This window comes from Hippopotamus amphibius, chromosome 8 (genome assembly GCF_030028045.1).
Source record: "Hippopotamus amphibius kiboko isolate mHipAmp2 chromosome 8, mHipAmp2.hap2, whole genome shotgun sequence".
NCBI classification, from domain to species: Eukaryota; Metazoa; Chordata; class Mammalia; order Artiodactyla; family Hippopotamidae; genus Hippopotamus; species Hippopotamus amphibius.
In genome coordinates, this window is record NC_080193.1 from 20,150,404 (window position 1) to 20,177,729 (window position 27,326).

General features: G+C 45.6%; 2 protein-coding genes and 1 pseudogene across 2 annotated transcripts; 1 reads left to right on the forward strand and 2 right to left on the reverse strand.

Moving 5' to 3' along the window:
* Positions 1-2,454: 2,454 nt before the first annotated feature.
* Positions 2,455-3,956, reverse strand: HCAR1 (hydroxycarboxylic acid receptor 1). The gene has a single exon (XM_057746690.1). It carries the CDS (start codon positions 3,954-3,956, stop codon positions 2,949-2,951), a length of 1,008 nt encoding a protein of 335 aa, XP_057602673.1. The 3' UTR covers positions 2,455-2,948.
* A 7,293-nt stretch (positions 3,957-11,249) lies between these two features.
* LOC130859131 (glutathione S-transferase A4-like) lies at positions 11,250-11,918 on the reverse strand. The gene has a single exon (XM_057746460.1). It carries the CDS (start codon positions 11,916-11,918, stop codon positions 11,250-11,252), a length of 669 nt encoding a protein of 222 aa, XP_057602443.1.
* Positions 11,919-16,675: 4,757 nt separating this feature from the next.
* Positions 16,676-17,441, forward strand: LOC130859132 (ATP synthase F(0) complex subunit C2, mitochondrial-like; annotated as a pseudogene).
* The last annotated feature ends 9,885 nt before the right edge of the window (positions 17,442-27,326 follow it).

The following is a 27,326-nucleotide window of genomic DNA, read 5'->3' on the forward strand; positions in this document are numbered from 1 at the left end:
AGTCCATGTGTGAGCCCATGTATTTCTTCTGCTCCATCTCAACTTCTCTCCATATACAATGCAGGGCCCCAGCTTCACAGAAGTGCTCAGAAGGGTCCTGTGTTTAGTTTAATGGCCTGCTGTCACCATCTTGAAATTCTTCATTCTTTTTGAATGAGGGGTCTTGCATTTTCACTTTGCACTGGGCCCTGCAAATTATGTAGCTGATCCTGAAGCCATTGATGCCCTCACTGGGATGATGGGGTCTTGAGTCATGTTGGAAACCTCTGTGGATTCGAAGGCCCAGAAGGCAGCAAGCTGAGTGTGTGCCTCGCAGTGTGGCCACCTCCCCACCTGGCTGTAGAACTTGTAATCATTGGCTTAACCTCTTGTGCCCAGAGTTCTAATCCCACCCAAGCAGCCCCTGCACACTGGGGACCTCAGACACCATCTTCACCATGTCAGTTGTAAGAAAGGGTAAGGAAAGCCATTCTGAGAATAGAGCAGAGCCTACATTTTCACGCTGTCAGTGCCAATAAAAGGTACCTTTTTTTTTTTCCCCATACAATTTCTGTATAACAACGGTCTGCCATCCCTTCTTGCTTTTATGTGACTTTTCTTGAAAGACCCTGAGTCAGAGGAGACGTTTTCTTCTAAATCGTTGCCGTTTTCCTGTTCCAGGTAGTTTAAACAAAGCTTTGTCAACAGAACTCTATGCCCCTTCCTTACAGTTGCTGAAGAACACCTCTTGATAACATTTGTTTCATCACATTCTATGAATTTTAAAAAAGAGAAGCAAAACCAGAGTCAAGACTGTGGTTGCGGCTTTGATTTTGCTTTTGTTTGTTCTCGCTGTTTTTTAGTGAGGAACTTAGCCGACCTTGAGCTTCCAGATTTTTTTTTGGATTTCTTTCCTTGGAGGGTAAAGTCTCATGAATCTTTTAACACAGGATCACACACAGGACACAGACTTTCTTTTGGAATCCGTTTTTATTAAGATGAAGCAACACAGGGGCAGCCCAGGAAAGAAAGAACTAAGAATAGAATTTAAAGCAGAAGTGCGGGGTGGGGGGGTTTCACAGATTTTCAGCAAGAGGATATATAGTTCTTTGATGCTGAAAATACTTGCTGGAAGCTGGGGAGCAGGGGAACTCAAGTAGTGACAACAGAGCAGCTACTTAGGGGCTCTGACCCCTGGGGAAATTGCTTCTGTGCCTCAGTGTCCTTATGTGTAAAGTGTGTTAACATAATACATCATAATATTGCTGCACTTACTGCCAGACACTGAGCTTGATGCTTTATACATGCACTTATACATTCCTTCATTCAGATATTTACTGAGCACCTCCTATGTGCAGGCACACGTCTGGGCTCTGGGGATATAACAGTAAACAAAGTCCTTGTGCTTCAGGATCTTACATTCAATGAATCCACCTAACGACCTTCTGATGTCAATGTTATTGTGACTCCTATTTGACAGATGAGGAAACTGAAACCAAATGTGGTTAAATAAAACCTGCTTCTAGGGACTTCCCTGGCAGTCCAGTGGTTAGGTCTCCAAGCTTCCATTAGAGGGGGCATGGGCTTGATCCCTGGTCGGGGAACTAAGATCCCGCAGGTCATGAGTGGTGTGGCCAAAGGAAAAAAAAAAAAAAAATTCAACCCCCAGATCAGACAGCTAGTAAGCAGTTGAGCTGGGATTTGAACTTTGTACAGCCCATGTTTCCATCCCTAGGCTGTGCAGTGCCCCTGAAAAAGGAATTAATAAGGGCCGCCTAGAGGGATGTTTCAAGGCCAAAGAATGAAAAGCTGGTAAGGGCTTTAACTGCAGAGAGTCCCTTGGGAATTTGAGAAAGTGTAAATAAAAAAGCCGAGAGCACTTTCACCACTTTATGGCTTGAGAACGGAGCTAAGGTTGGCTTGGAATCTTTCCCCCTAATCCAGGGCTGGGACAGCAGGTCACTTCATACAATCATCTAGTTTTGAGGGCCCCACGGACATATTTGGGAAATTCATGTGCGTAAGGGACACTACCCTTTCCTCCCTTTGGTGTTTGTACAGAATCCCACAATAAGAGGAAAATGCTGCTGTTTGCAGAGAATAGGTCTAGAATCTATAGTCACTGAAAGGGTGAAGGTCATTAACTTCTCTGCCCCACCCCCCAACAAACAAGTTGACTAACGACCCACCAGGTAAAAGGGACACCAGCACAGTGCCTGGCACAGAAAGTAAATTCAGTAAATATGTGGAAAACGAATGATTGAATAATTCGAACTCACAGGCACAAAACAAGCAGCCAAAGCAATTATGCCCGACTCAGCACTTCCCAAGGGCTGAGGGGATTTTTTTCAAGCGCTCAGCTCCCGCTGGAAAGATCAGGGCAGGTAAACATATCCTTCAGTTCCTCCTTTAAAATGCAAAGACTTGCGGAAAAACACGGAGCTCCAAGAGGGTGGGAGCAGCTTCTTGGGCTCCCGAGAGAAGTTAGAAAAGTACAGAGCGGCCCTGGGAGGATGAAAATCATCGGGGTGAAAATATCCCAGTCTAAAGAGCCTCACTCCGCCTGAAACAAAAATATTGACTTACCCCAGTTTCTATTTTCCAAGATAAGTAAGGATTTAAGGTTAGAGGATAGGTCATTAGGGTTTAAACATTAGTACCTATTAACTCAGCCATTTAAAATTCACAGGAGCCCGCTCTTCGCAACCCACCATTCAACACACACACACACACCTGTCAATGGACTCAAATCATATAAATGCAACCGATTCACTTCTCAACTGGAATCTTCCAAAAAGCCACAGTGATCTGAATCTCATATCCAACAGAGTGAGGAGGATACAGCTAAGAAAGAATGGCATTTTCAAAGCTCTCCACCCCTCAGCATGAATCATTTCTAAGTCGCCCATTGGTCCTCCTTGATTTTGTCCGTGTGTCTGTTCCAGTCCCGTCTATCACATTTGGAGATCTCACTGCACATTGGGTTGGCTTTGGAAGCTATTTGCCACACCGATGCAACTCTTGCGACAAAAGGTTGAAATGGGCATCTCTTCTGGCATCCTGGAGCGTCGTGGACGCTTAGGTCTCAAACTGCGGATTTTGAGCTTGGAGTAGAATTTGGGAAATGAGGGACTTGAAAAATAATACACCAGGGGGTCCAGCATGCTGTTCATGTAGGTGAAGCTGAGGGTGACGTGGAGGGCTACGTGGACAGAGGGATCACAGGCGCTGGAGGGCACCGTCCAGAGGAAATACAGTCTGGCCAACACGCTGGGCAGGTAGCAGGTGATGAACACTACCGCCACCACCATGATGAACCGGGTAGCCTTCTTCATCCGGGTCTGCCTGGCCAGATGCTGCCTCCGCTTCAGGCTCCAAATGATCTTGAAGGAGCAGAACAAGATGATGCCGAGGGGCAGGAAGAACTCCAGCTGGAACATGACGTCGTGCCAGCCGTTGGCCGACTCCATGATGAAGCTCTCACAAGCTATGGTCTTCTCGTGCACACACAGGTGGTTCTCCGTCAAAAGATACAGCGTGCCCAGGATGACCACGGTCCAAAGGGCACAGACGATGCCCGCCGCAGTCTGGTTGGAGATGGCGTTCACCGTGTGGTGGGGGTGGACCACTTTAAAATACCTGTCCACGGCCACCACCGTGAGGAAGACGGCGCTCCCGGCCCTGTTCATGGCCAGCATGAAGAGCACCACCCGACAAAGAGCATCCTCAAAGGCCCAGTGCTGCTGTCTCAGGTAGTAGTCTGTCCGAAAGGGCAGGCAGATCATGAGAAGGAAGTCGGCCACGGCCAAGTTGAAAAGGTAAATAGTGCTCGGCTTCCAGGTCTTCACGTGAAAGCAGAAACCACACAGGGCGATGCCGTTGCCCAGGGCACCGAGCACGAAGGGCAAGATCAGCAGCGGGGGCATCACCTGGGAGATGGGGTCCCCCTGGATGAGGCAGCACGACCCGTTGTCCATGGTGGACAGAGGACCAGTGCTCCTTGTGCCGGGCTGTGGAGTCGCCCCCCCGCCACACACACGCAGATGTTTATCTGAACGCTCTGCTCACCCAGCTGCTGCGTTTCCAACTTCTTCACCCTGGGATGCAGGTATGGCACGTGTGCGAGGATGCAGCCACTCCAGGGAGAACAGAAACTTCAGCCAGGAAATGCGAGATTCAGCGGCGGCGGGGGCGGGGGGCCGGGGGTCCTTTCTCTGGAGCCTGGGTCACAAGCTGCCTGTCTCCTCGAGAGCCGAAGCTTGTAGCATCCCGGGGCTTTGAAACGCAGGTAACTTCACGCAGTTGGTCATTTCTGGGACGCGGCCAGCAGGTCCAAGGAGGTTCATGCTGGCGAGGACTAGTCGAGTCCTGTCCCAGAATGATTTTTATTTTCAGCCTCTCTTTTTCTCTTCAGACTCTCTCGTAGCTGCAGAATAAGCAAAGCTGCCCAGAAGACACAATAAAAAAGCGTCTTTGTCCTCCTTCCTGGTGGAGAAACACAAACGTTTCCTGGAGCCGGGTCTGGGTCTCTGCCTTCGCTTTCTTCCCTAACCTTCGCCTCACTGCCCTCCTCTCCCTCACCCCGTGGGGCGCTCCCAGGCCGTTCCTGAGAGGGAAGGTTGAGCTCTGCACTTCCTCAGGGCCACTTCCTGTGCCCAGACCCAAAAATACAGCATTTAAAAATCAGAAAGATCTGCAGAGGAAAAAGATCCTTAAAATAGCATTTGTTGGCTCTTAGAAAAATTCTCTGAAGTAAGTCTCCATTCCTCTCTCCCATTCGCACCTCCTACCCTTTTGCATCCTTCCATGGACCCGAGTGGCCAGTTGCACCCCCACCAAGACCGTGAAATGGATCTGAAGCCACTTCTCACGTCCGTCTTCATGAAACAGCCTCTTTGGGAGCCAGGTCCACCCTCTGCTGTTAGCAGAAGAGGATTTGGCTCTGAGTTTCCCAAATTCGGCCGCTCAAAAGAGCAGAGTGCCATGATCTATGTGTTTTTCATTTTAATTACGTGCTGAGCCCATGGATGGGGGCGAATGAGGGTTGGGGCAGTCAGTCCTGGAGTTTATCTCGAAAATGATCCTAAGTAAAATTAGTCTGCTCCCAAGACCAGAGTTTTTGCTAAATGTTGTTGTCCTTTGGTTTTAGAGATGATCTGTCCGCCCTTTCAGCTTTCATTTTAGGAAAGCGTGAGGGGAGGGCATTCGCCGAAAGGATGCATGTGGGGACTTCCCTGGCGGTCCAGTGGTTAGGGCTCCGCGCTTCCACTGCAGGGGGCACGGGTTCGATCCCTGCTTGGGGAACTAAGATCCTGCATGACCCACTGTGCGGCCGAAAAAAGAGAAAAGAAAAAAAGAAAGGATGCATATGCCTTCTTCCGGAGGCCGATGATGAAAGCTAAATTCTTCCCCCTGAATCCTGGACTGTCCATCAGCCCAAAAACCTTCCCTTCCGTCTCCACCCGGGCACAGACCACAACAGTCACCTCACTCCTGTTAAAGCTTTTGAGTCTCCTAACCAGTCTCCTTTCCTCTAGTCTGTTTTCTGTCATTCCTCTCCCACACAACGGTGTGATTTTTTTTTTCTAAAGCAGAGATATGATAATGTTTTTCCCCCTTACAACACTTGAGTCTGCCGAGATGATAGCACTGTGGCCTGTGAGCTGTATCTGGTTTGAGAACCAGTTGGATTTGGCCCATATATGTTAAAAACCTAGAACTGTGCTATAAAAACCTGGATTTCAGGAACTTCTCTGGCGGTCCAGCAGTTAAGACTTCGCACTTCCACTGCAAAAGGGTCTGGGTTCGATCCCTGGTCAGGGACTAAGGTCCCACATGCTGCATGGTGCAGCCAAAAAACTAAAAAAATTAAAAAAATTAAAAACCAGAACCAAAACCAAGCCAAAACAAAAAAAAACCCTGGATTTCCAGCCTCTCTTGGAAACTGGAAGATCTGGCCACACTGGAACAACCACCTCACCTGGTAACAATCTACTGAAGCTAAGAGTAGCTGCGCTCTTGAAACAAGGCAAGAATTCTCCATTTTGCCGCAGTCTCCACCCTTCCCTGTTACCTGGTCAGCTTCAATCATTGATATGCCTGGTGTCTGTGGATTTTAAGTTTGTCACCTCTGCTCCAGGTTAAAGGTCACATTCCTTAGATTGGTCCACAAGGCCAGGTCTGATTCACCTCTGAAAGCCCATGCTGTGACCTGGCACCAAGGGGACACTCAAGAAGTGTGTCTTGAATAAATGAATGAACTAGTGGACAAATGACTCCAGACCTCTGTAGTTGACTTATTCTCCTGGTTGTGAGGAGACATAGGAAGGGCAGGTTGAAAGGACTCACAACCACACCTGCCAGGCTGACCTGGTGCGAGCTCAGGGCTCTTGGACCCTGCCGTGCCATGTCCCCCAATGCTTTGTGAGATAACGCGTCACTTTGTATGTGACAGGGGCAGGCAGTGGACATGCCTGCAGGACTGCGTGGCAGGAGTGGGGACTGTCTGTGTGGCAGTGTGTCGGGAAGGCACACTTCTGGGTGTGTCTCCTTCACTTGCGCACTTTGACCACACTCAAAACACTTCCAATGCCAGGTGTGTGGAATTTCTTCCCCCCACTCTCTAGGATTCTCTGTGACACCAACTGGACATCCCAACAACTTGATTCAATTCTGACACTAACCAGGGTTAACACAGACCCCACGGGTTAAAGGCTCAGTCCCACGAGACTGCCCCCCACTTTGGATGCTAATTGCAAGTTGTGGGTCCCCTGGATACCTACAATGTACATCCCACGTGACTGCAATTCGAGGTTCCCATGGCACCCCTTCTCAGATTCGAGCATATGCTAGAACAGCTCACAGAATTCAGGGAAACAGTTATGTTTACCAGTTTATTATATAATGAAGGGTGTGACAAAGAATACAAAAGAACAGCCAGACGAAAGGCATATAGAACGAGACCTGGAAGGGTCATGAGCGCAGGAGCTTCTGTCCCCGTGGGGTTGGGGACCTCCTGGTTCATGAACGTGTTCACCAACCCAGAAGCTCCCCAAACCTCATAGAAGTGAGATTTTTGCGGAGGCTTCATCACGCAAGGACAATCGCTCATTTACTCCATTTCCAGCCCCTCTCCCTTCTCTGGAGAGCGGGGGTCTGGGGCTGAAAATGCCAAGCTTCTCATCATGGCTCCATCTTTCTGATAACCTGCCCCCATCCAACCGTTCACTAAGAGTCACCTCATTAGATGGAACTTCCCTGGTGGTCCACTGGGTAGGACTCCATGCTTCCACTGCAGGGGGTTTGGGGTTCGATCCCTGATCGGGGAACTAGGATCCCACGTGCTGCTCAGCATGGCAAAAAAAAAAGAAAAAAAAAGTCACTTCGTTAGAACACAAGACAATCCTATCACTCTGGCAATTCCAAGGGATTCAGGAGTTCTGTGTTGGAACCAGGGGTAGAAACCAACATAAATATTTCTTATTATGTCGTAGGTAGCAATCCAGGGCCTCTGCTTCTCCAAAACACCTTTCCCAACTAGAGAGCTGAGTATGTGACTGTGTTATCTTCCTGTGGCTGTTGGAACAAATTACCACAAGCTTGGTGGCTCAAAACAACAGAAGTGTATTCTCTCACAACTCTGGAGACTAGACCTCTGAAATGAAGGTGTCAGGAGGGCTGTGCAGATGAAACCATGCACCTCAGATCGGGACTTGAACCCAGCTAAACTCAGATTGTGTCTCGAACCCACGCGGCTGGGACTCAAACCCGGCCAAAACCCAAGATCTTCCAACTGAGATCACACACCTGGTTTCAGGACTTCATGAAGCTCAGGTTCTTGATGTCTCATCACAGAAAGAATTCAGTGAGAGACAAAGTGATGAGTAAGAAGTTTATTTAGAGATTCATTTAGAGAGAAACACACTCTGCAGACAGAGTGTGGGCCATCTCAGAAGATGAGAGAGGCACCAGGGTAGGGGGGTTGTCAGTTTTTGTAAGGGTGGGTAATTTATTAGGCTAATGAGTGGGCGGAGTATTCCAGAATTGGGCCACCGCCCACTTTTTGATCCCATGGTTGGCTTTGGAACTGTCATGGCGCCTGGAAGTTGACTTGTCCGCCATCTTGGACCCATTTGGTTCTAGTCAGTTTATGTTATGTACTTGGGCTATGTCATTCTTTCAAAGGTTGTGCCCTGCCTCCTTCCCTCCTGTTTCACAGAGGCTCCAGGAAAGAGTTGGTTCCTTGCCTCTAACAGCTTCTGGGGACTGTTGGCAGTCCTCTGCTTGGGGCCTCATCACTTTAGTCTCTGTCTCCATGGTCATAGCCTTCTCCTCTGTGTACCTCTTATATAGACACTTGTCATTGGATTTAGGGCCCAGATAATCCAGAACGATCTCAGGGTCACTAACTTAATTACTGCAAAATCTGGTTTTCCAAATAAGGTTATATTCAGTTTTAGGGGGTGAGGATGTGGACATATCTTTTACAGTGACCTTTTTCTTTTTCTTTTTCTTTTTCAAGAGTCCTTTATTTTATTTTATTATTTTTTTGGCTGCACCATGAGGCTTGTGCAATCTTAGTTCCCCTAACAGAGATTGAACCCATGGCCCCTGCAGTAGAAGCACAGAGTCCTAACCACTGGATCACTAGGACGTCGGTACACAGACCTTTTCTACGTCAATGTTTGAGTCTTAGAGTTCCTTTCTCTACCAAACTATTTCAAAATGCCCCTCTGGAAGGAAGGAGGAACTACTTACTGACTGAATTTCAGGTCTAAATAATGCATCACGTTTTTTGTTTGGTTTCCTGCTACAGCCCAGGAGAAAGCTAGGGGCCCAAAGCTTAAGGGGAGAGATGGGGATTGCTTCACAGGGCAATCAGGAGAAAGGTCATCCTGACCTGACACAGGCTAACAAGGAAGTTCCTCGCCATTTCAAAATTAGTCTTTTTTTTTTTTTTCCAAAGTGAGTCTTAAACATTGCAAACAATGTGTTTTCCCCTCCTACATATAAAGTGTAAGAAAAATTAAAAAGAGAGGGGGAGCTATAGATTCAAAGAGATTTAGTGGTTAGGACTTGGTACTTTCACTGCTGTGGCCCAAGGTTCAATCCCTGGTTGGGGAACTAAGATCCCACATGCCATGCAGCATGGCCAAAAAAAGAAAAGAGATATATTAACCAATCACTTGTATTCTGACTCAAACAACTCCAGCTGTTAAAAAGTACAAGACATTAAGGGAAATCTGAACACAGATTGGCTAATTAAGGATAATAAGGAATTATTGCTAATTATCATAGCTATGATAACAAGGTGTTTTGGTTATGTTTAAAGAAAGAGCCCTTATCTTTTGGAAATAAATACTGAAATATGTGCAGATGAAATTATATGATATTTGGGATGTGACTCAAAGGAGTCCAACAGGAGAGGGGATCAGAAATAGAAAAAGAAAGTTTATGAATTTATGACTGTTGTGGCTGGATTATGGGTTCAGGGACATTCATTGTCCTATTCTCCCTGTTTGTATATATTTTCCATAATAAAAAGTTAAATAAAGTTGAAAGCAACTTAAATTTTTACCAGTGGGGAATGAGATAAATAACTAATAGTGTCCCCATTCAATAAAATACTTTATACTTATTAAAAAGAATAGTAGGGACTTCCTAGGTGGCACAGTGGTTAAGAATCCGCCTGCCAATGTGGGGGACATGGGTTTGATCCCTGCCTCAGGAAGATCCCACATGCCACAGAGCAACTACACCCGTGAGCCACAATTATTGAGCCCATGTGCCACAACTACGAAGCCCACGTGCCTAGAGCCTGAGCTCTGCAACAAGAGAGGCCACCACAATGAGGAGCCTACGCACCACAACGAAGAGTAGCCACCGCTTGCCGCAACTAGAGAAAGCCCGTGTGTAGCAACGAAGACCCAACACAGCCAATAAAATAAATAGATTTATTAAAAAAAAAAAAGAATAGTAGCATTCACTTACAACACTCCCTTTGGATCAGGCCCCCCAAATGACACAAAATGCACTGGAGTTTGTGTAGAATAATCGCATTTTTGGAAGCTCAAAAAAATAATATATACTCCCTTGTACATTGCTGGGTGGAAATGTAAAATGGTTCAGCTGCTGTGGAAAATAATTTGGCCATTTCTCAAAAAGTTAAGCATAGAATTGCCATAGGACCCAGCAGTTCCAGTCCCAGGTATATACCCAAAAGAATTGAAAATAGGACTCAAACAAGTACTTGTACACAGATGCTCATAGCAGCACTAGTCACAAGAGCCAAAAGGTGCTATATGATGATTTATTTTATGTGTCATCGTGGTTGGGCCATGGTCCCCAGATATATGGGGATATATAACATCATTCTTGATGTTTATCTGAAGGTGTCTATTGGATGAGGTTAACATTTAAACTGGTGGACTTTGAATAAAGCAGAGTGCCCTCTATAACGTGTGTGGGCCTCGTCCAATAAGTTGAAGGCTTTACTAGAACCAAGACTGACCTCCCCCAAGCAAGAAGGAATTCTGCCTGCAGATGACCTTTGGACTTGACTGCAACATTGGCTCTTCCCTGGGTCTCCAGGCTGTCAGCCAACCCTGCCGATTTTCGACCTACCAGTCTTCATGGCCACGTAAGCCAATTCCTTAAAATAAATCTCTCTCTGTATATATACACACCCTACTGGTTCTGTTTCTCTGAAGAGCCCTGACTAATACAGGTAGAAACAATTCAGATTTTCATCGACACATGAACAGATAAACAAATTGTGTTATAAACACACAATGGAATATTACTTCATCATAAAAAGGAATGAAGTACTGATTCGTGTCACAGAGTATATGAACCTCAAAAACGTTCTAAGTGAAAGAAGCCAGACATGAGAGCTAACGTTAGACTTCCCTGGTAGTCCAGTGGCTAGGACTCTGAGCTCCCAATGCAGGAGGCCTGGGTTCAATCCCTGGACAGGGAGCTATATCCTACAAGCCGCAACTAAGTGTTTGCATGCTACAACTGAAGATCCCACATGCTGCAACTAAAAGATCCCGCATGCTGCAGCTAAGACCTGGTGCAGCCAAATAAATAAATAAATATATATATATATTTTTGGTTTTATATTGCATTTAATTGGCGTTTGCTGCAGATGGCAATACGGTTTGTCCTTTGCAGACAGTTTACCCCTAGAATCTATAGTTTGCCTCCATTGGTGACATGAGCCAATACTGCAATTGCTTTATTAACTTGCCATCGTAAGACTGGTGCCTTTAGAGCTGCAAAATGTTCCTGACAACTTCAACATAGTGGCTCTCTGGGGGTGGCTTCCTCTGACTCCCAGGCTGCAGGAACTTCTTAATTGTAGGGATGTTGCTGATTCTTGTTTTAAATGCCTTTAGCAGAGGGAAGTCAGAAAGAACAGAAGCATTGAGTTCTTCCACCATTAAAATAGCTTCCAAGAGCTGTATGTCTGCCCAGCTGAATTTGTTGCCAACGAGAAAACCCTCCCCATGGTCTTTCAAAATCTTTTCAAAGGCCGGGAAGTACCGGCTTTTAGCTTTCTTCATGATTAAAGCAAAGTCCTCCTCTCTTTCCTTGGGGGGTTTGAACGCAGCCAGCACCGCCATCGTCATAAGGTCCAGGGTACCATCAGCATACATGTTGATCCTGACTGTCTCCTTCAGGTCCTTCCCATGCAGGTTGTACTTGGCAGCAAGGTAGCTGAGGATGGCTCTCGTCTGCGACAGCACCATTCCATCAATTTCAACCAGAGGCAGCTGGCCAAAAAGCAGGCGTCCGTCTTTCTGCAACTTCTCATACTGTTCTCTTGTTTCAAGAAATTCTTCTTCAAACTCCACACCAGCTGCAGCCAGCAGCCAGCGGATCGACTCCATCCTGCCCCGGCCACAGAAGTAGTCGAGCTTGGGTTTGGCCGCCATGCCTCCTGGCTTGGGTTTTCCTTTGGGTGCCTGTTCGGGTGCCACCTGCCGAAGTCCAGGTCCGACGGGTCCAGGAGTACCCAAGGGATGAGTGGCGTGGGCGCAAGGAAGAGATGAGGAGGGCTGTGTCTGCTATGCAGGATCTCTCCAATAAATATTTTTTTAAAAGAGGTAACAATGTATTATTTCATTTATATGAAACGTTCAGAATATATAAATCATAGAGACGGAAAGTGGATTAGTATTTTCCAAAGACTGGAGATAGGGGAGAATGGGCAATGACTGCATAATGGGCACAGGGTTTCTTTTGGAGGGGGGGAGGTGATAAAAATGTTTTGGAACTAGAGAGAAGTGGTATTTGCACAATGTACTATGCCACTGAACTGTACTTTTTTGTTTTGTTTTGTTTTTGGCTGCACCATGCAGCATGTGGGATCTTGGTTCCCTGACCAGGGATCGAACCTGCGCGCCCTGCATTGGAGGCAGATTCTTAACCACTGGGCTGCCAGGGAAGTCCCCCTGAATTGTACAGTTTAAATGGTTAATTTATGTGAACTGCAACTAAAAAAAAACCTATGTATATGCATTTTAGAAATCTGGAGGATAAGAATATGTACTCTGGTGTTAGGCTGCCTGGGTTTAAAGTTAATTCTCTCACTTATTGGCTGTGAGACCTTTAGGCAAGCTACTTCCCTCTTTAAGGTTCAATTTCCTCACGTATAAAATGGAAATGATATTATCCATGTTATTCTAATAGGAAGGCAAAATTGTAATATGGAAAAAACTTTGCATCCTATTACAAGTTAATCACTAAAGTGATGTTTCCTATAAGTTTAAATTACATATAATGGCCCATCTCTGGGATCCCTGCTTCCCAGGTAATGAGTGTTAAGCTAAAATACCTTTGTTTAGCTCACAGGAAACCTGACCAGGCTCACCTGTGAATGGCTGCAGGAAGAAAGAGATCAACACATCCCCTCCCAACTCTGACTGGAACCAGGACTTTACTCCCTCCCTTTTTAATATAAAAGAAGCCTGATTTCTAACTCAGCAAAAATGGTTCTTTGGGATTCTAATCTACCATCTTCTTGGTCTGCTGGCTTTCCAAATAAAGTCGCTATTCCTTTCCCCAACAAATTGTCTCTCAATTTATTGACCTGTTGTGTTGATGAGGAAAGTGAAACTTCCATGCTTGTAATTGCTTACTCTCCTCTATCTTGCAAAGGCCTGCTCGCCACTCTCAGTTGAACAGTAAAATGAATTACTAAGAGTGATCAGATAAGGGAAGACTGTCTTGCTCTCAGGCACCCCCCCACCCCCAAGCCTTTGTTTGAGACTCTTTGCACATAGACTTGTTAAGTGACCATTAACTTCAACCAGCAACCAATGTGAGAATGCAAATTGTGACCTTAGTCCTGATAGGAATGGAATGTCTGGCTCCTACAAGTTGCTGTTAGGACCCCCTACTATGTGCGTAACCCATGGCAACTCCGGGGCTATGTAACTGCCCCTGACCTATAGTAATTTGTAGCCAATCAGTTTGTACCAATTATAGCTGTATGTTTTAACCTATATAAGGAGAAGACTCCCCTGAAACGGGGCCCCAGAATTTTGGAGCGTTAGCTCGTCTGGGTCTGCCGGCTCAATAAACCTGAGTTCTCCAACTCTCTGAGTGTTGTGCTTGGTTTCTCGTGGGATCAGTTCTTTTCTGCAACAGTGTGGCGAGTGGTATGAGCTTGGACTTGGTTACAAAATGAGTTAATCTATGTAAAGTGCTTAGAGCAGTATACAATATAGGGTAAATGCTATATATGTTTTAGTTAATATTCTTATTATTATCATTATATGCACCAAACTCTTAATAGCACTCTGGAGAGGGGGAAATTTTGGTTTTTTACTGTACACACTATGAATATTTTGTAATACTTTTATAATAAAAGAGATGTACTTAAGTGCATTGTAATACGAGTCTCAGAATGTCAGGGGGCTTTGGGCCCCTTATAGGAGGACTAAACAAAGATGGATTTCACTGCAAACTTGATCAAATGCCTGCCCCATCAAGATAAAATTGTAATATCTTTGTAAATTAATCCTCCTCTATATTGAACATTTATGGGCCTCTTGTGGCAAAACTGGTAGTGTCCCTCGTTAGTCCTGTGTTGCAGGAAGAGCAAATGGCCTTATGAAACGTCAAGCTTCTTGGAGAAGCAGAACAGATTTGTTTTCATTAACCAACGTCCTGTCTGCTCCTTCTCTTTCATCTCAGTTCCCTGTCCTTCTTCCTTTGAGCAGAGCTTCTGGGATCAAGAGCTCAGATGATGGGGTAGTTCTATGCTGTTCGACTCTTCCCAGCATCTACGTGCCCTCCTTTTGGCACTGACACCTTGATTTCCTTTGCTGATGGATCCATCCCTGAGGTCTGACCATCTCTGAGGTTTGGGAGGATTTGGCTCTAGGAACGGACGTCTGGCAAATCAGATCGTTTCATCCCTGTGGCCACTGAGACTGGCTCAGGTGGGCACAGGACTCTAGGGACTAATGACTCCATTTGGGTTGCTCTCACAAAATACCACAGACCGGGTGGCTTACAAACAACAGATTGTTTCTGTGATTATTCCTCATAGTTCTGGAGGCTGGGACGTCTAAGATCAGGGTGCCAGCAGACTCATTGGTGAGGGGCTGCTTCCTGACTGTTATCTGCTCTCTGTCTCCTCACATGGCGGAAGGGGAAGAGAGCTCTCAAGTGTCTTTTTTTTTTTTTAATGGTATCTCATTGTTTTATTTTATTTTATGTTTTTATTATTTTATTTTTAAAAATATTTATTTATTTATTTGGCTGTGCTGGGTCTTAGTTGTGGCACACAGGATCTTTGTTGTGGCAGGCGGGATCTTTAGTTGTGGCATACAAACCCTTAATTGTGGCATGTGGGATCTAGTTCCCTGACCAGGGATCCAACCTGGGCCCCCTGTATTGGGAGTGCAGAGTCTTAGCCACTGGATTACTAGGGAAGTCCTCTGGGGTCTCTTTTGTTTTGAGACACCAATGGTTTAATGGATGGGGGAGCATACACGTCTGAAGCAAGGTCCTGGAGCGACACCCCTACCATGTGCAGCACCCAGCAGGCAGGACATGGTGGCAGTCTTCACTCTCGAGGAAAAGGGGAGGTTACCAGTTGTAGGGGAATTGATGTCAGGTGGACTTATTAGTTACCAGGGAAACCAGCAGAGGGGCGAGCCCCTCACTGCCCCTTTGATAAGTTCTCACTAGCTGGGGCCTGGGACCAAGTACATAGGAAGGTCAGTCATATGAGTAGGGTGTGTTTGAAGTAGGCCCGGTTGGGGTCTCTTTTATAAGGACACTGATCTCATCATCAGGGCACCACCTTCCGATCTATTCACCTCGCAAGGGCCCCACCCGCTAATATGATCACATTGGGATTTCAACATACAGTTTTGGAGGGACACAAACATTTGGTCTGTGGCAGATACCGACCTGAGTTGTTTGCTAGAAGCAATGGAAAAGATAGTCTTTCTTTCTTCTGGGATTGCTAAACTAGAGAAAATTTGGGGAAGTATGTGGAGAGTATGACAAAAGCATAGAGAAGGATGGGACTTCCCTGGTGGTGCAGTGGTTAAGAATCCGCCTACCAATTCAGGGGACACGGGTTTGAGCCCTGGTCCGGGAAGATCCCATATGCTGTGGAGCAACTAAGCCTGTGTGCCACAACTACTGAGCCCACGTGTCACAACTACTAGAGCCTGCACACCTAGAGCTGGTGCTCTGCAACAAGAAAAGCCACCTCAATGAGAAGCCCTCACACCTCAATGAAGAGTAGCCCCCGCTCACCACAACTAGAGAAAGCCCATGCACAGAACAAAGACCCAATGCAACCATAAATAAATAAATAAATAAATAAATAAATAAATGTCTAAAAAAAGCATAGAGGAGACAAGACATGAAAAGCGATAATTTCCTTTAAAAAACTTTTAAATTTGAAGTAATTTCAAACTTACAGAAAAGCTATCCGAATAGTACAAAGTAACTCCCATACCTGTACCCAGAATACCAAGCATAAGCAATTTTCACATTTACTTTATAGTTTTCTGAGAGGTAGATTAAAAAAAAATTTATTAAGGTATAGTTGATTTACAGTGTTGTGTTAATTTCTGCTGTGCAGCAAAGTGACTCAGTTATACATATATACATTCTTTTTCATATTCTTTTCCATTCTGGTTTATCACAAGATATTGAGTATAGTTCCCAGTAGGACATTGTTGTTTATCTATCTTATACATACTGGTTTGTATCTGCTAATCCCAAGCTCCCAATCCTTTGAGAGAGGTAGATTCTTTTTTTTTTTTATAAATAAATTCTTGGCTGCATTGGGTTTCCGTTGCGCATGGACTTTCTCTAGTTGCCGCAAGCATGGGCTACGCTTCACTTTGGCACGCAGGCTTCTCATTGCAGTGGCTTCTCTTGTTGCGGCTCATGGGCTCTAGAGCACAGGCTCAGTAGTTGCGGTGCACAGGCTTAGTTGCTCTGAGGCATGTGGGACCTTCCCAGATTAGGGATCAAACCTGTGCCCCCTGCATTGGCAGGTGGATCCTTAACCACTGTGCCACCAGGGAAGTCCCAAGAGAGGTAGATTCTTCAGTATGTTGTTTTATCTCTAGGATCCAGGTATGCCTGAAACTGGAACCCAATCCTGGATTCTTGAAATTTTTTCATTAAATTTTTTTTTCCCTTAGCTCTCTGTCTTCTCTGCACTGGGAGCAGCTCCCCTGCCATAGCCCTTTACCCCCTGAAAATGTACACTTGCACATTCATCTCCACCCTCTCCTAGGTCCGGAGAACCTCTACGCTACTGAGCCCATCACTGTCTGCAGGGCTGTTGAAATGAACAGAGATGCTGGCGGAGCAGAGCCTCAGTGGCTTGACAGTCCCATGTCCTGACCTCACTTGCTCCTAGCAGCAGCTTCCAAGCCAGTGCCCTCCCCCTTTACCTTTAAAGTTTTTATTTTATATTGGAGTATAGTTAGATTAACAATGTTGTGTTAGTTTCAGGTGTACATCAAAGTGACTCCATTATTCTTTTTTTTTTTTTTTAAAAGATGGTACAAGAATCCCCGTTTACTCTTATTTTTTGGCCGAGCCATGCAGCATGCAGGATCTTAGTTCCCCCACCAGGGATTGAACCCGTGCCCCCTGCAGTGGAAATGCAGAGTCCTAACCACTGGACAACCAGGGACGTCCCCGATTCATTTATACATATACATTTCAGTGCCATTTCAAGGGACGTCAACACAGCAGCCAAGGTCATTGGAGCTGAAGCTGCCCCGGTAGGGGTGGCTGGCTCTAGGGCTGGAATCAGAACTGTGTTTGGGAGCCTCATCATTGGTTGTGCCAGGAACTCTTCTCTGAAGCAACAGCTCTTCTCCTATGCCATTTTGGGCTTTGCCCTCTTGGAGGTGATGGGGCCCTTTTGCTGGATGGTGGCCTTTCTCATCCTCTTCACTACGTGAAGGAGCTGTCTCCACCTCCTATAGTTCTTTCTCCGAGTCTCGCTTCCCTCTACGTTCCTTTTCCTGTACCTACACAGGCAGCGAATGTGGTTGGCTCAGGGTCTGAGGGAAAAGACAAATACTGTATTAATTTAAAAATACGATTTTTTTTCTTTTTTTTAGGTTATCTTTAAAAAAATTTTTTTTAAATTAATTAATTGGCTGCGTTGGGTCTTCATTTTTGTGCGCGGGCTTTCTCTAGTTGCAGTGAGCGGGGGCTTCTCTTCGTTGTGGTGCACAGGCTTCTCGTTGCAGTGGCTTGTCTTGTTGCGGAGCATGGGCTCTAGGCACGTGGGCTTCAGTAGTGTTGGCCCATGGGCTCAGTAGTTGTGGTGCACAGGCTTAGTTGCTCCATGGCATGTGGGATCTTCCTGGACCAGGGATCGAACCTGTGTCCCCTGCATTGGCAGGTGGATTCTTAACCACTGCACCACCAGGGAAGTCCCTACATGTTTTTTTCTAAACCAGTTTGAACATCAAACATCCAAGCGAAATACACCATCTTGCCCTTGAGAAAATAATTCTCAAAGATTATCCATCCTTCAAGAGAGAAAAGTGACAAATACAAACTCTCTTTTCAGAAAAGAATAAATGTTTTCAGTTTAGACCACAGCTAATAGATGAAAAATGTGTTAGTTCTGAAAATAGCTCATGTAGCTTGGGAATAAATTGAGCCCATTTAGCAGTTCTCATCCATGTGTGTCTCAATCCACTGGTATGTTGAAATCACTTTCTGTTTTTTATTTATTTGCTTTTTTTGGCCACATCACCCAGCTTGCAGGATCTTAGTTTCCTGACCAGGGATCGAACCCATGCCCCCGGCAGTGAAAGCGTGGAGTCCTAAGCACTGGACCACCAGGGAATTCCCTGAATTTAGTTTCATGTATGGCACGTGTCTGGTAATTTATTGCTAATATGGAAGTATTAGAGTTTGAAATTTTATTTACTTAAGCAAATGAGACAGGTTGAAGGTTAGCCCTATGTTTCTCTTTGGACCAGGCTTTGTTCTAAGAACTCCAGATTGCCCTCTTGAGGGGGAAAGAAAGGAATCAAATGACAACCCAGTGAATCGGCCATAGTCCACAGCCACCTTCCTTATGTGTGTACTATAATTAGTTGCGAAAATTACAATTATAACAATTTACATCCTTGTAGTCATTTGGAGATATCATCAGAATGTAGATTTGTTTATGAGATTCTGCTCTGCAAGGGCTTAAGATCATTGGGTATATCATAGTGGGGGGGAAATGCTAAGAAACACTGGGTAGAACAGGTCTTAATAAACCCCTGTAAGCGCTGCACTCGCCCTAACCCTATGTGCCCATCAGAACTAATTGGAAAATGACATTCCAGTTCAAACTGGCTTGAGCAAAAGTGGGAATTTGCTGACTTTATACAGAAAAGTTGAGGGTTAAGGCTGACCTCAGATGTGGCTGGAATCAGGGGTCAGACATTCTCTGTCTCTCAAGTCTGCTCTCCTTCATATTGACTTTATTCTCAAATCACATAGGGGTGGGACTTCCCCGGTGGTCCAGTGATTAAGACTCTGCCCTCCTGGGACTTCCCTGGTGGTGCAGTAGTTGAGAATCTGCCTGCCAATGCAGGGGACATGGGTTCAATCCCTGGTTCGGGAAGGTCCCACATGCTGCGGAGCAACTAAGCCCATGTGCCACAACTACTGAAGCTGACATACCTAGAGCCTGTGCTCTGCAAGAGAAGCCACCACAATGAGAAGCCTTGCGTACAGCAACGATGAGTAGCCCCTGCTCTCCGCAGCTAGAGAAAGCCCGTGTGCAGCAACGAAGACCCAACACAGACAAAAATAAATAAACAAACAAACAAATTTTTAAAAAATAAAAAAAGGGGCTTCCTAGCTGGCGCAGTGGTTAAGAATCCGCCTGCCAATGCAGAGGTCACGGGTTCGATCCCAGCTCCAGGAAGATCCCACATGCTGCGGAGCAACTAAGCCTGTGTGCCAAAAAAAATAAATAAATAAAAAATAAATAAAAATAAAAATAAAAAAAGACTCTGTGCTCCAAATGCAGGGGCCTGGGTTCGATCCCTTCTCAGGAAACTAGATTCTGCATGATTCAGTTAAAGATCCCACATGCCACAATGAAGATCCCACGTGCCGCAGCTAAGACCTAGCACATCCAAATAGATAAAAACCAAACAAACGACAAACAAACAAAAAACCCCACATGGTGGCAGGAGGACTGCCAGCAACTCTACTGTGAATCCTCTGAGCCTCAAGTCCAGTGGCAAAGAGAGAGCCTCTTTCCTAGAAGCTCCTTCAAAAATGTTTTGGGATTCACTCTGGGATCTACCCTTGAATTAATTAATCACTGTTACCAGCAGGACATCGTGTGCTGATTGCCTTAGACCTGGGTCACATGCTCTACCTCTGAATGGGGAGTTGGGATGGTTCAGTTGGACCACATGGATGAAGTGGGGAGAGAGGAACCCTTCCAAGCCAAAATGGACTTGTTACAGAGAGGGAATGCTAGAAAGGCAATCAACAAATATCCACTCTGCCCCGAGTGACCATCCTGAAAATGCCCAGAAGGAACCAGACGAAAGAAAATCTCTGGCTAAGGGCCAAACCAGCCCCAAGAGTGGAAAAATGAAACCCATGATGATGTTATGACAAAGTATCAAGTGTGGTAAGAAGTCACTTCTCATTCAGAGAACCCAGGGCAAACACTTTCATTCTCTTTGACAGAAGCCTTCTCAGAAAGTGAGTGACAGATGCTCCTTCCTCCATGCTTCATCTGAATGACAAGTCTTGCAACCTCACTTCCCCATCGTCCCTTAGCCAGATCTCACCTTTGTCACTTTCCTTCAGACCTGCTCTGCTTGACCTCTTGTGTTAAAGGAAATGATACGGACAAGGGTTCTTGGCCTTCTCCAATCGATAGAAATTGATCAGAGGCCAGACAAGAAGTGCAGGCAAGGCTTTATTGGGGCCCCTGCTGCAGCAGTGGGGAGTGAGGACAAGTAACAGGTTCCCTCGCTTGCTGTTGAGTTGGGGGTGAGCTTGTTTCTTATATGGGGTGATGGTAGGGGTGTGTCCAGGGGTCTGGCCAGAAGGGTGGCTTAGGTGTTTTGCCCACCCCTTAGGTGGCATTGAGGGCAGGGGGCACGTGCCGTGCCCTGCTTTTGCTCCTGACACACTGTTTTTGCTCCTAGCTCTTCAGAAGTGCCAGTTGGGGGTTTTTTTTGGGTCTTCTTGTATCTTTTGTCCAAAATTTGCCCCAACTGCACCCCAACTGGGTAGTTGTTTATTGCAGCAAAGGGTCCCAGGCCCCAGCCTGTCTCAGAAATAAGTGGCTTCCTGAGCATATCATTTAGGAATGTGTTCTGTAGTATAATAGAAAACCCTATTGTATTAGTGTAAACTGTCTGGCAGTAGAGGGCGGGCAGTATAGGGATGGGAAACGTTTGTCTTTCACAATAGGACGCTCTGGAAGGAGGACAGTCAAGCACTGATACAGTGACTCTGTTGCCAAGTCCAAGCTCACTCTGCTGGCCACATGACAGGCCAATGAATCAGAGTTGAGGTGTTGAGGCAAGGAACACAACTTTATTCAGAAAGCCAGAAAACTGAGAAGATGGCAGACTAATATCTCCTAAAAAACCATCTTATTGGGCTCCGGATGACAGTTTGTTTTATAGAATCAGAGAGGGAGGGGCTGTGAGGAAGTAAGGTGAAAGGGCCATCAGTCTTACAAAAGATCTCCAGGAATGTAAAGCCTTGGTGAGGGGATATGTTAATTTCAGCCATTCACACAGGTGGGCAGGGCAGATTATCTGCTGGTGGGCTGAACAGAGGCTCTTTAGTTCAACATTCAGGCAGAGGGGCGGGGTTCCCTGAGGCAAGCCATCATGTATGATTACAATAACAAAAGCAACAAAAAGCAAAGGTTAAAGTCAAAGAAACAGATCTAACATGCAGTCCAATTTAGCTCTACACGGTAACAACTCAGCAATGCTATCCAGAACGCAGGCTATTTGTGTTTCCTGTCCAAGGTCCTTAGCATGTGCACCTTCGCTCTCAGGCTTGCAAGATGCTTGTGAGCCATCCTCAGGGTTGCAAGGTGGCTTATGTTCATGTTGCCGTTGGAAAGAAGTCAGAAAAGTCAAGGTTTTTTTTTTGGTTGGTTGATTGGTTTTGTTTTTTGTTTTGTTTTGTTTTTAAATGAGGCCTTGCCTTATTTATTTATTTATTTCTTGGCTGTGTTGGGTCTTCATTGCTGCACGCAGGCTTTCTCTAGTTGTGGCGAGCAGGAGTTACTCTTCGTTGTGGTGTGCAGGCTCCTCATTGCTGTGGCTCTCTTGTTGAGGAGCACGGGCTCTAGACATGTGGGCTTCAGTAGTTGCAGCACATGGGCTCAATAGTTGTGGTTCACGGGCTCTAAAGCACAGGCTCAATAGTTGTGGCACATGGGCTTAGTTGCTCTGTAGCATGTGGGATTTTCCTGGAGCAGGGCTTGAACACATGTCCCCTGCATTGGCAGGCGAATTCTTAACCACTTCACCACTTAGGAAGCCCAAGGCCTTGCCATTTTATTCGAGAAGTGTTAAGTGATACATTTTTTTAAAAAATAGGGAATTCCCTGGCAGTCCAGTGGTTAGGACTAGAGCTTTCACTGCCAAGGGCCCGGATTTAATCCCTGGTTGGGGAGCTAAAATCCTGTAAACTGCATGGCACAGCCATGGCGGGGGGGAGGGGAGAAAAAAAAGCATGACTAATCCAATTCTAAACAAACGTGTCAAAGATTTTATTTCACTCCTTAATTAGTAAGGGAATCAGTAGATGTGAAAACCAATTCAAAGGAGAATTTAAAAAAACATACACACATAGGCAATCATATACGTGTATATAAGCAATCAGAAATGTTGAAATGAATTTACAAGTAGATGGAAAACTAGTCAACAGAGAAATAATCTATTTCAGCTCCACCAGACACAAGTTATTTGCATTTCTATGGACAAGTACAAACCGCATTACTATCAGTTTTATACAACTTACAAAACTGTAAAATAGCTCAAAGACAATGAAAGATAACACTAAAGAGAATGATAAACAGGACACCCAGTATTCTTTTTTTGTCCATTGAAAAATCTTTCACAATGTTTCCCAAGAGAAGGGATGCCCTTCTCAGCATCCACCTACATGTTATTGACCAGAACTGTGTCACATTGCCTCCTTCAGTGCAAGAGAGGCTGGGAAATCAGGTATCTTAGCTGGACACACTGCTATCTCAAGCAAAACAGGATTCTGTAAGTAAGGAAATCTACCTCACCTATATACCCACTTGATGTATTAAGGGCACTGGATTTTTTTAAATCATTTTTTAAAAATCAGAGTGTCTTTTTTTTTTGAGAGGGTATTTGCCTTTTATTTATTATTTATTTATTCATTTAATTTTTGGCTGTGTTGGGTCTTTGTTGCTGTGTGTGGGCTTTCTCTAGTTGTGGCGAGCAGAGGCTACTCTGTTGTGGTGCGCAGGCTTCTCATTGTGGTGGCTTCTCTTGTTGCAGAGCACAGGCTCTAGGCATGTGAGCTTCAATAGTTGCAGCACTTGGGCTCAGAAGTTGTGGCTCGTAGCTGTAGAGTGCAGGCTCAGGAGCTCTGGTGCACGGGCTTACTTGCTCCCTGGTACGTGGGATCCTCCCGGACCAGGGTTGAACCTGTGTCCCCTGCATTGGAAGGCGAATTCTTAACCACTGAGCTACCAGGGAAGTCCAAGGGCACTAGATTTTTAAATAATGTTTAGCACATGTGAATATGAGGATGGCTGGAGTAAATGTTTGGATACTTCAGCATCATTCCCTCTTCTGGTTATAATGCCTCAAATTTGCTTTGGGATGTACCCTGTCTTCATTCTCCAAATCGAGCTCCAAAACTAGACACTTGACTCAGGGCTTGTCTAGTTATGGTGATTGATTTAGGAATGGACACGATTGGAAACAAGTCAGATTCAACTTTTGGACTTTCATTGGAACAAAAGTGTAACTTACACTAGGAAAATAGTAATACTTAAGCCTGGAAGATATTTAGTCAATTTTCTGACAATGTTTGGTCCTCAACTGGATTCCTGTATTCTTTGCAATAATTCCACTGCTTCTCAGAGTTTGTGGCTTCCTGGTGAGAAACCACTGTGATGTTTCCTTATTTAACAGGTCGTTCCTCCTTTTAGTACCTGATTGCTGACAGGTTGTGACATGTGTGCTAGGAAGTGAAGCTCTAGGTTTGAATGCTGGCAATGTCAGGCAGAGTCCACCTAGAAAACCGAACCCCATAAGTATTTAAAGCAGAGGAGAATTTCATTCAGGGGATGGTTTACACGGAGAATGGCACTGTTGGAAAGCTAAACAGAGGTGGTGAGGTGCCGGGAGCCGTCCGGGGATTGCCTAAAGGCTCAGGCAAGGCCGAGCACTTCGGGAATAGCCTGCAAGGCGGGAATTCCGATGAAGGCACCTTCGGTTCGGGAGAGCTGCAAAGCAGGCATCTTGGAAGTACCGGAGTTCCCCGAGATTCAGTTTCACTATGAGTCTCCTTTGTGTACTTTTTCTTTCTAGGAATAATGAGCTCTCTGGGTGAGGGGCGCCAACGCTGCCTTCAAGAATGGTGGCTACCCCCCGCTTTCTTGGTGTTGTGGAAATTCTATGGGCCGCAAACAAATCACATTTAGACCCTTAGGGGGCCCGGGTAATGGAGGAATGTTTAAACTTATTGTCCCCACCCTTGGGCCCTGCTGGCAATTCGGCCGTAATGGGCCATGTATTGTGATCAGGAATGCTGCCTCACCCAATCACAATTATCCCAAACCTCTGAAGTGAGGGTCAATCAAACCAAAGTTGCCTATAAAATATCCCATGCACTCTTCCCTTATAAGAATGGAATATTACGGGTATCTATGTTATGTCCATGTCCTGTATGTCTGCTGTCACGTAGCATAGAGAATGTAGCTCACTGATTAAGCTTAACCTGCTAACAATGTGTCTGTCACATCAAGCCTGGGCGCCTGAGAGGCCTGCCCTTAGAGATTGTTATCCTGTGTTCCCCTCCCCCTTGTAACCACTGGAGGGTTAAAACAAGAATGGTAATGTTAAGCATGGGGAAAAAACTGTTCGATTGTTTATGGACAAGAACGTGAAGAACTGATGAGAACTGATGATTACATAGAAGACTCGTCACCTGACTAAGGACAGGCCCCCGGCGGAGTCATTGGGACATTTGGGGGAGGGATATGGGGCCCCTAATGGAAAAATCCACAAAGCAAGATGTAAGATATATAAGACCCGAGCAAAAATTAAAGTTACTCTCACTCTCACTCTCACTCTCACTCTCTCTCTCTCTCCTGTCACTGTCTCTTTTTTTCTCGCCGACTCTACCCCTCCCAAGGGACTCCCTGGATCCTGCCTGGGCTGGACCCCGGCAGTGAGGCAACTTGGAGATTAGCAGCAGCAAGACGCCATCAATCACTGCTGCTAGGCTAGAGACTAGATCCAGGAAGGGGGCTACGTTACATGAGCCCAGGTGCTGGACTTCCTAAACAATGCAGGGCAAGGACCAGCTAGCTACTGCCGGAGAGGCTAGACGGCTCAAGGGGATGGGTCGTTCTCATTGCTGCTTCCCATTGGCTGAACCTAGCTGGAGGCTCAAGAGCAAGAAAGCCTGGGAATTCAGTCACAGGGATCAGTGCCCCTTTCCCTAAAAAGCAGAGCCGGAAAAGGGTGAGGAACAGAACTGAGAACACTGGGTCTACTACACAGGACTGGCCAATTATCTGTATTTCATCACATCTAAGATGCTGTTGGTTGTAAGATGCACCATTATTTTACGCATCGCTAAGGGAGAAAAATGCTGCCAAATTAAACTATGCCACAATGCTAAGACTCCATCCATTGCAAAGAGTCTTGATATGGGAGATGTGAAAATGTGAAAAATATGTGTCTTAAGATCAGTAATATGCTATTAGCTGTGTGACCTTAAACACAGGTGAACTTAGTTCATTTCCATCTTTGAGCTTCGATTTTACTATCTATCTGGAAATTAGAGACAATCCCTACGAAGTAGGGATTTTGTAACTCTAAAATGGTTAAGTTCAGTGACATTAGGGACTTTGGCTCTTGTTCATTGTATTCCCCAGTGTCTAGCACAGTGCCTGGCACATAGTAAGAACCCAAGAATGTTTCTGTGAAGTGAATCCAGCCGGACTCTATTCCCAACTGAGCAGGTTCTTGGCACAGAGTGAGAGGTGAATATCAATAAATGGAAGCTATTATTATCAGAATCAAATGGGCTCGGGAACAAGATCTTTAATGTCATTTATTTATTCATTTTTTTAAGATTTATTATTTATTTATTTATGGGTTTTTTTTTTTTTTTGCTGCATTGGGTCTTCGCTGCTGTGCACGGGTTTTCTCTAACTGTGGTGAGCGGGGGCTACTCTTCGTTGCAGTGCGCAGTCTTCTCAATCCGGTGGCTTCTCTTGTTGCAGAGCACGGGCTTCTAGGTGCGTGGGCTTCAGTAGCTGTGGTGCATGGGCTTGCAGGATCTTCCCGGATCAGGGATCGAACCCTTGTTCCCTGCATTGGCGGATGGATTCTTAACCACTGTGCTACCAGGAAAGTCCCTCACTAACGTCGTTTAGAATTAAGTCTCTTTTGCGAGATGGGGGAACCCCTCTTTTATTTAAGAGAGATGTGGACTTAAAAAAATGCACAATGTGAGAGTTGCGGGTTAAGTTTTATTTGGGGTAAAATGAGTACCGCAGCCTGGGAGACAGCATTTCAGATAGCTCTGAGAAACTGCTCCGAGGAGGCAAGGCAGGGAGCCAGGTTATACAGAAGTTATGTAATTAAGGGCAGGTAGTCTGAATATCAAAAGATTACTGTTAATTAAAGAAACCAGATATCTCAAGTTAAGGAATTTAGTACTTTTCTATGTATGGAACATGCAAGAGTCTGGGCTCACTGAAATCATTCCTTTGATGTGTGCCTCAGCTGTCTGGGGCCGGTGTCCTGTGTTTTCACATCCCGAGTTTCCTCAGGGCTCATCGTAGGGCGTGGCAGGAGTCTGATGGCTGCTAGATGGCAGGTATTCTTTTCAGCCTTGAGTTTCCTCACGGCTCACTGGTTCACGTTGGAGGGCTACACTCGCTGATGAGTGTGACATCCTTTGTTTAAATGTGCCTTTTATGAAAGACGTCAGAGTAGAAGCCACAGTCCCTAATGTGAAAGATTATGCCAGATGGCTTTGTGCGCAGTGTTTTGAGCAGAACATTTAAGGTGGTAGTGGTGGTAGTAAAGGAAGTTGCAGGGAAGGAGGGGAACGAGGTGGATGTGAGTGGAGGATAAAGCAAAATAGAAAAGAACACCTCCATCATCTACAAAGCACTTTTTGGTCACTGTTTCCCTAACTCCCATAGCTCTGCAAGTATTGTAGTGTTATTCCCATTTCACAAATGGGACTCAGGCTGAGGATGGATATGAAGGTTTTTCCCAAAATGAATCAAAGTGGAAGCAAAACTGACACACCTTGTGTGAAAACCTGATGATAAATGAAATATTGCCTGCTACATCAACAAAGAAAAGCTGTGAGTCATCAGCGATTGCTGCCACCACCAGGCGGTGTGCTAGGGAACCCTGAGGGCACTCAGGAAGGGAAAGAATACCTGCCATCTAGCAGCCATCAGACTGCAGCCACTCCCTACCCACGGGCTCTGAGGACACTCAGGATGTGAAAACACAGGGCCCCAGATAGCTGAGGTGCATACCAAGGGAATGATTTCAGAGAGCCCAGGCTCTTGAATCTTCCCATACATAGAGAAGAGC

Excerpts from the sequence above, each read along its gene's own strand:
- HCAR1 (XM_057746690.1), bottom strand. The coding sequence starts at position 3,956 with ATGGACAACGGGTCGTGCTGCCTCATCCAGGGGGACCCCATCTCCCAG.
- LOC130859131 (XM_057746460.1), bottom strand. The coding sequence starts at position 11,918 with ATGGCGGCCAAACCCAAGCTCGACTACTTCTGTGGCCGGGGCAGGATG.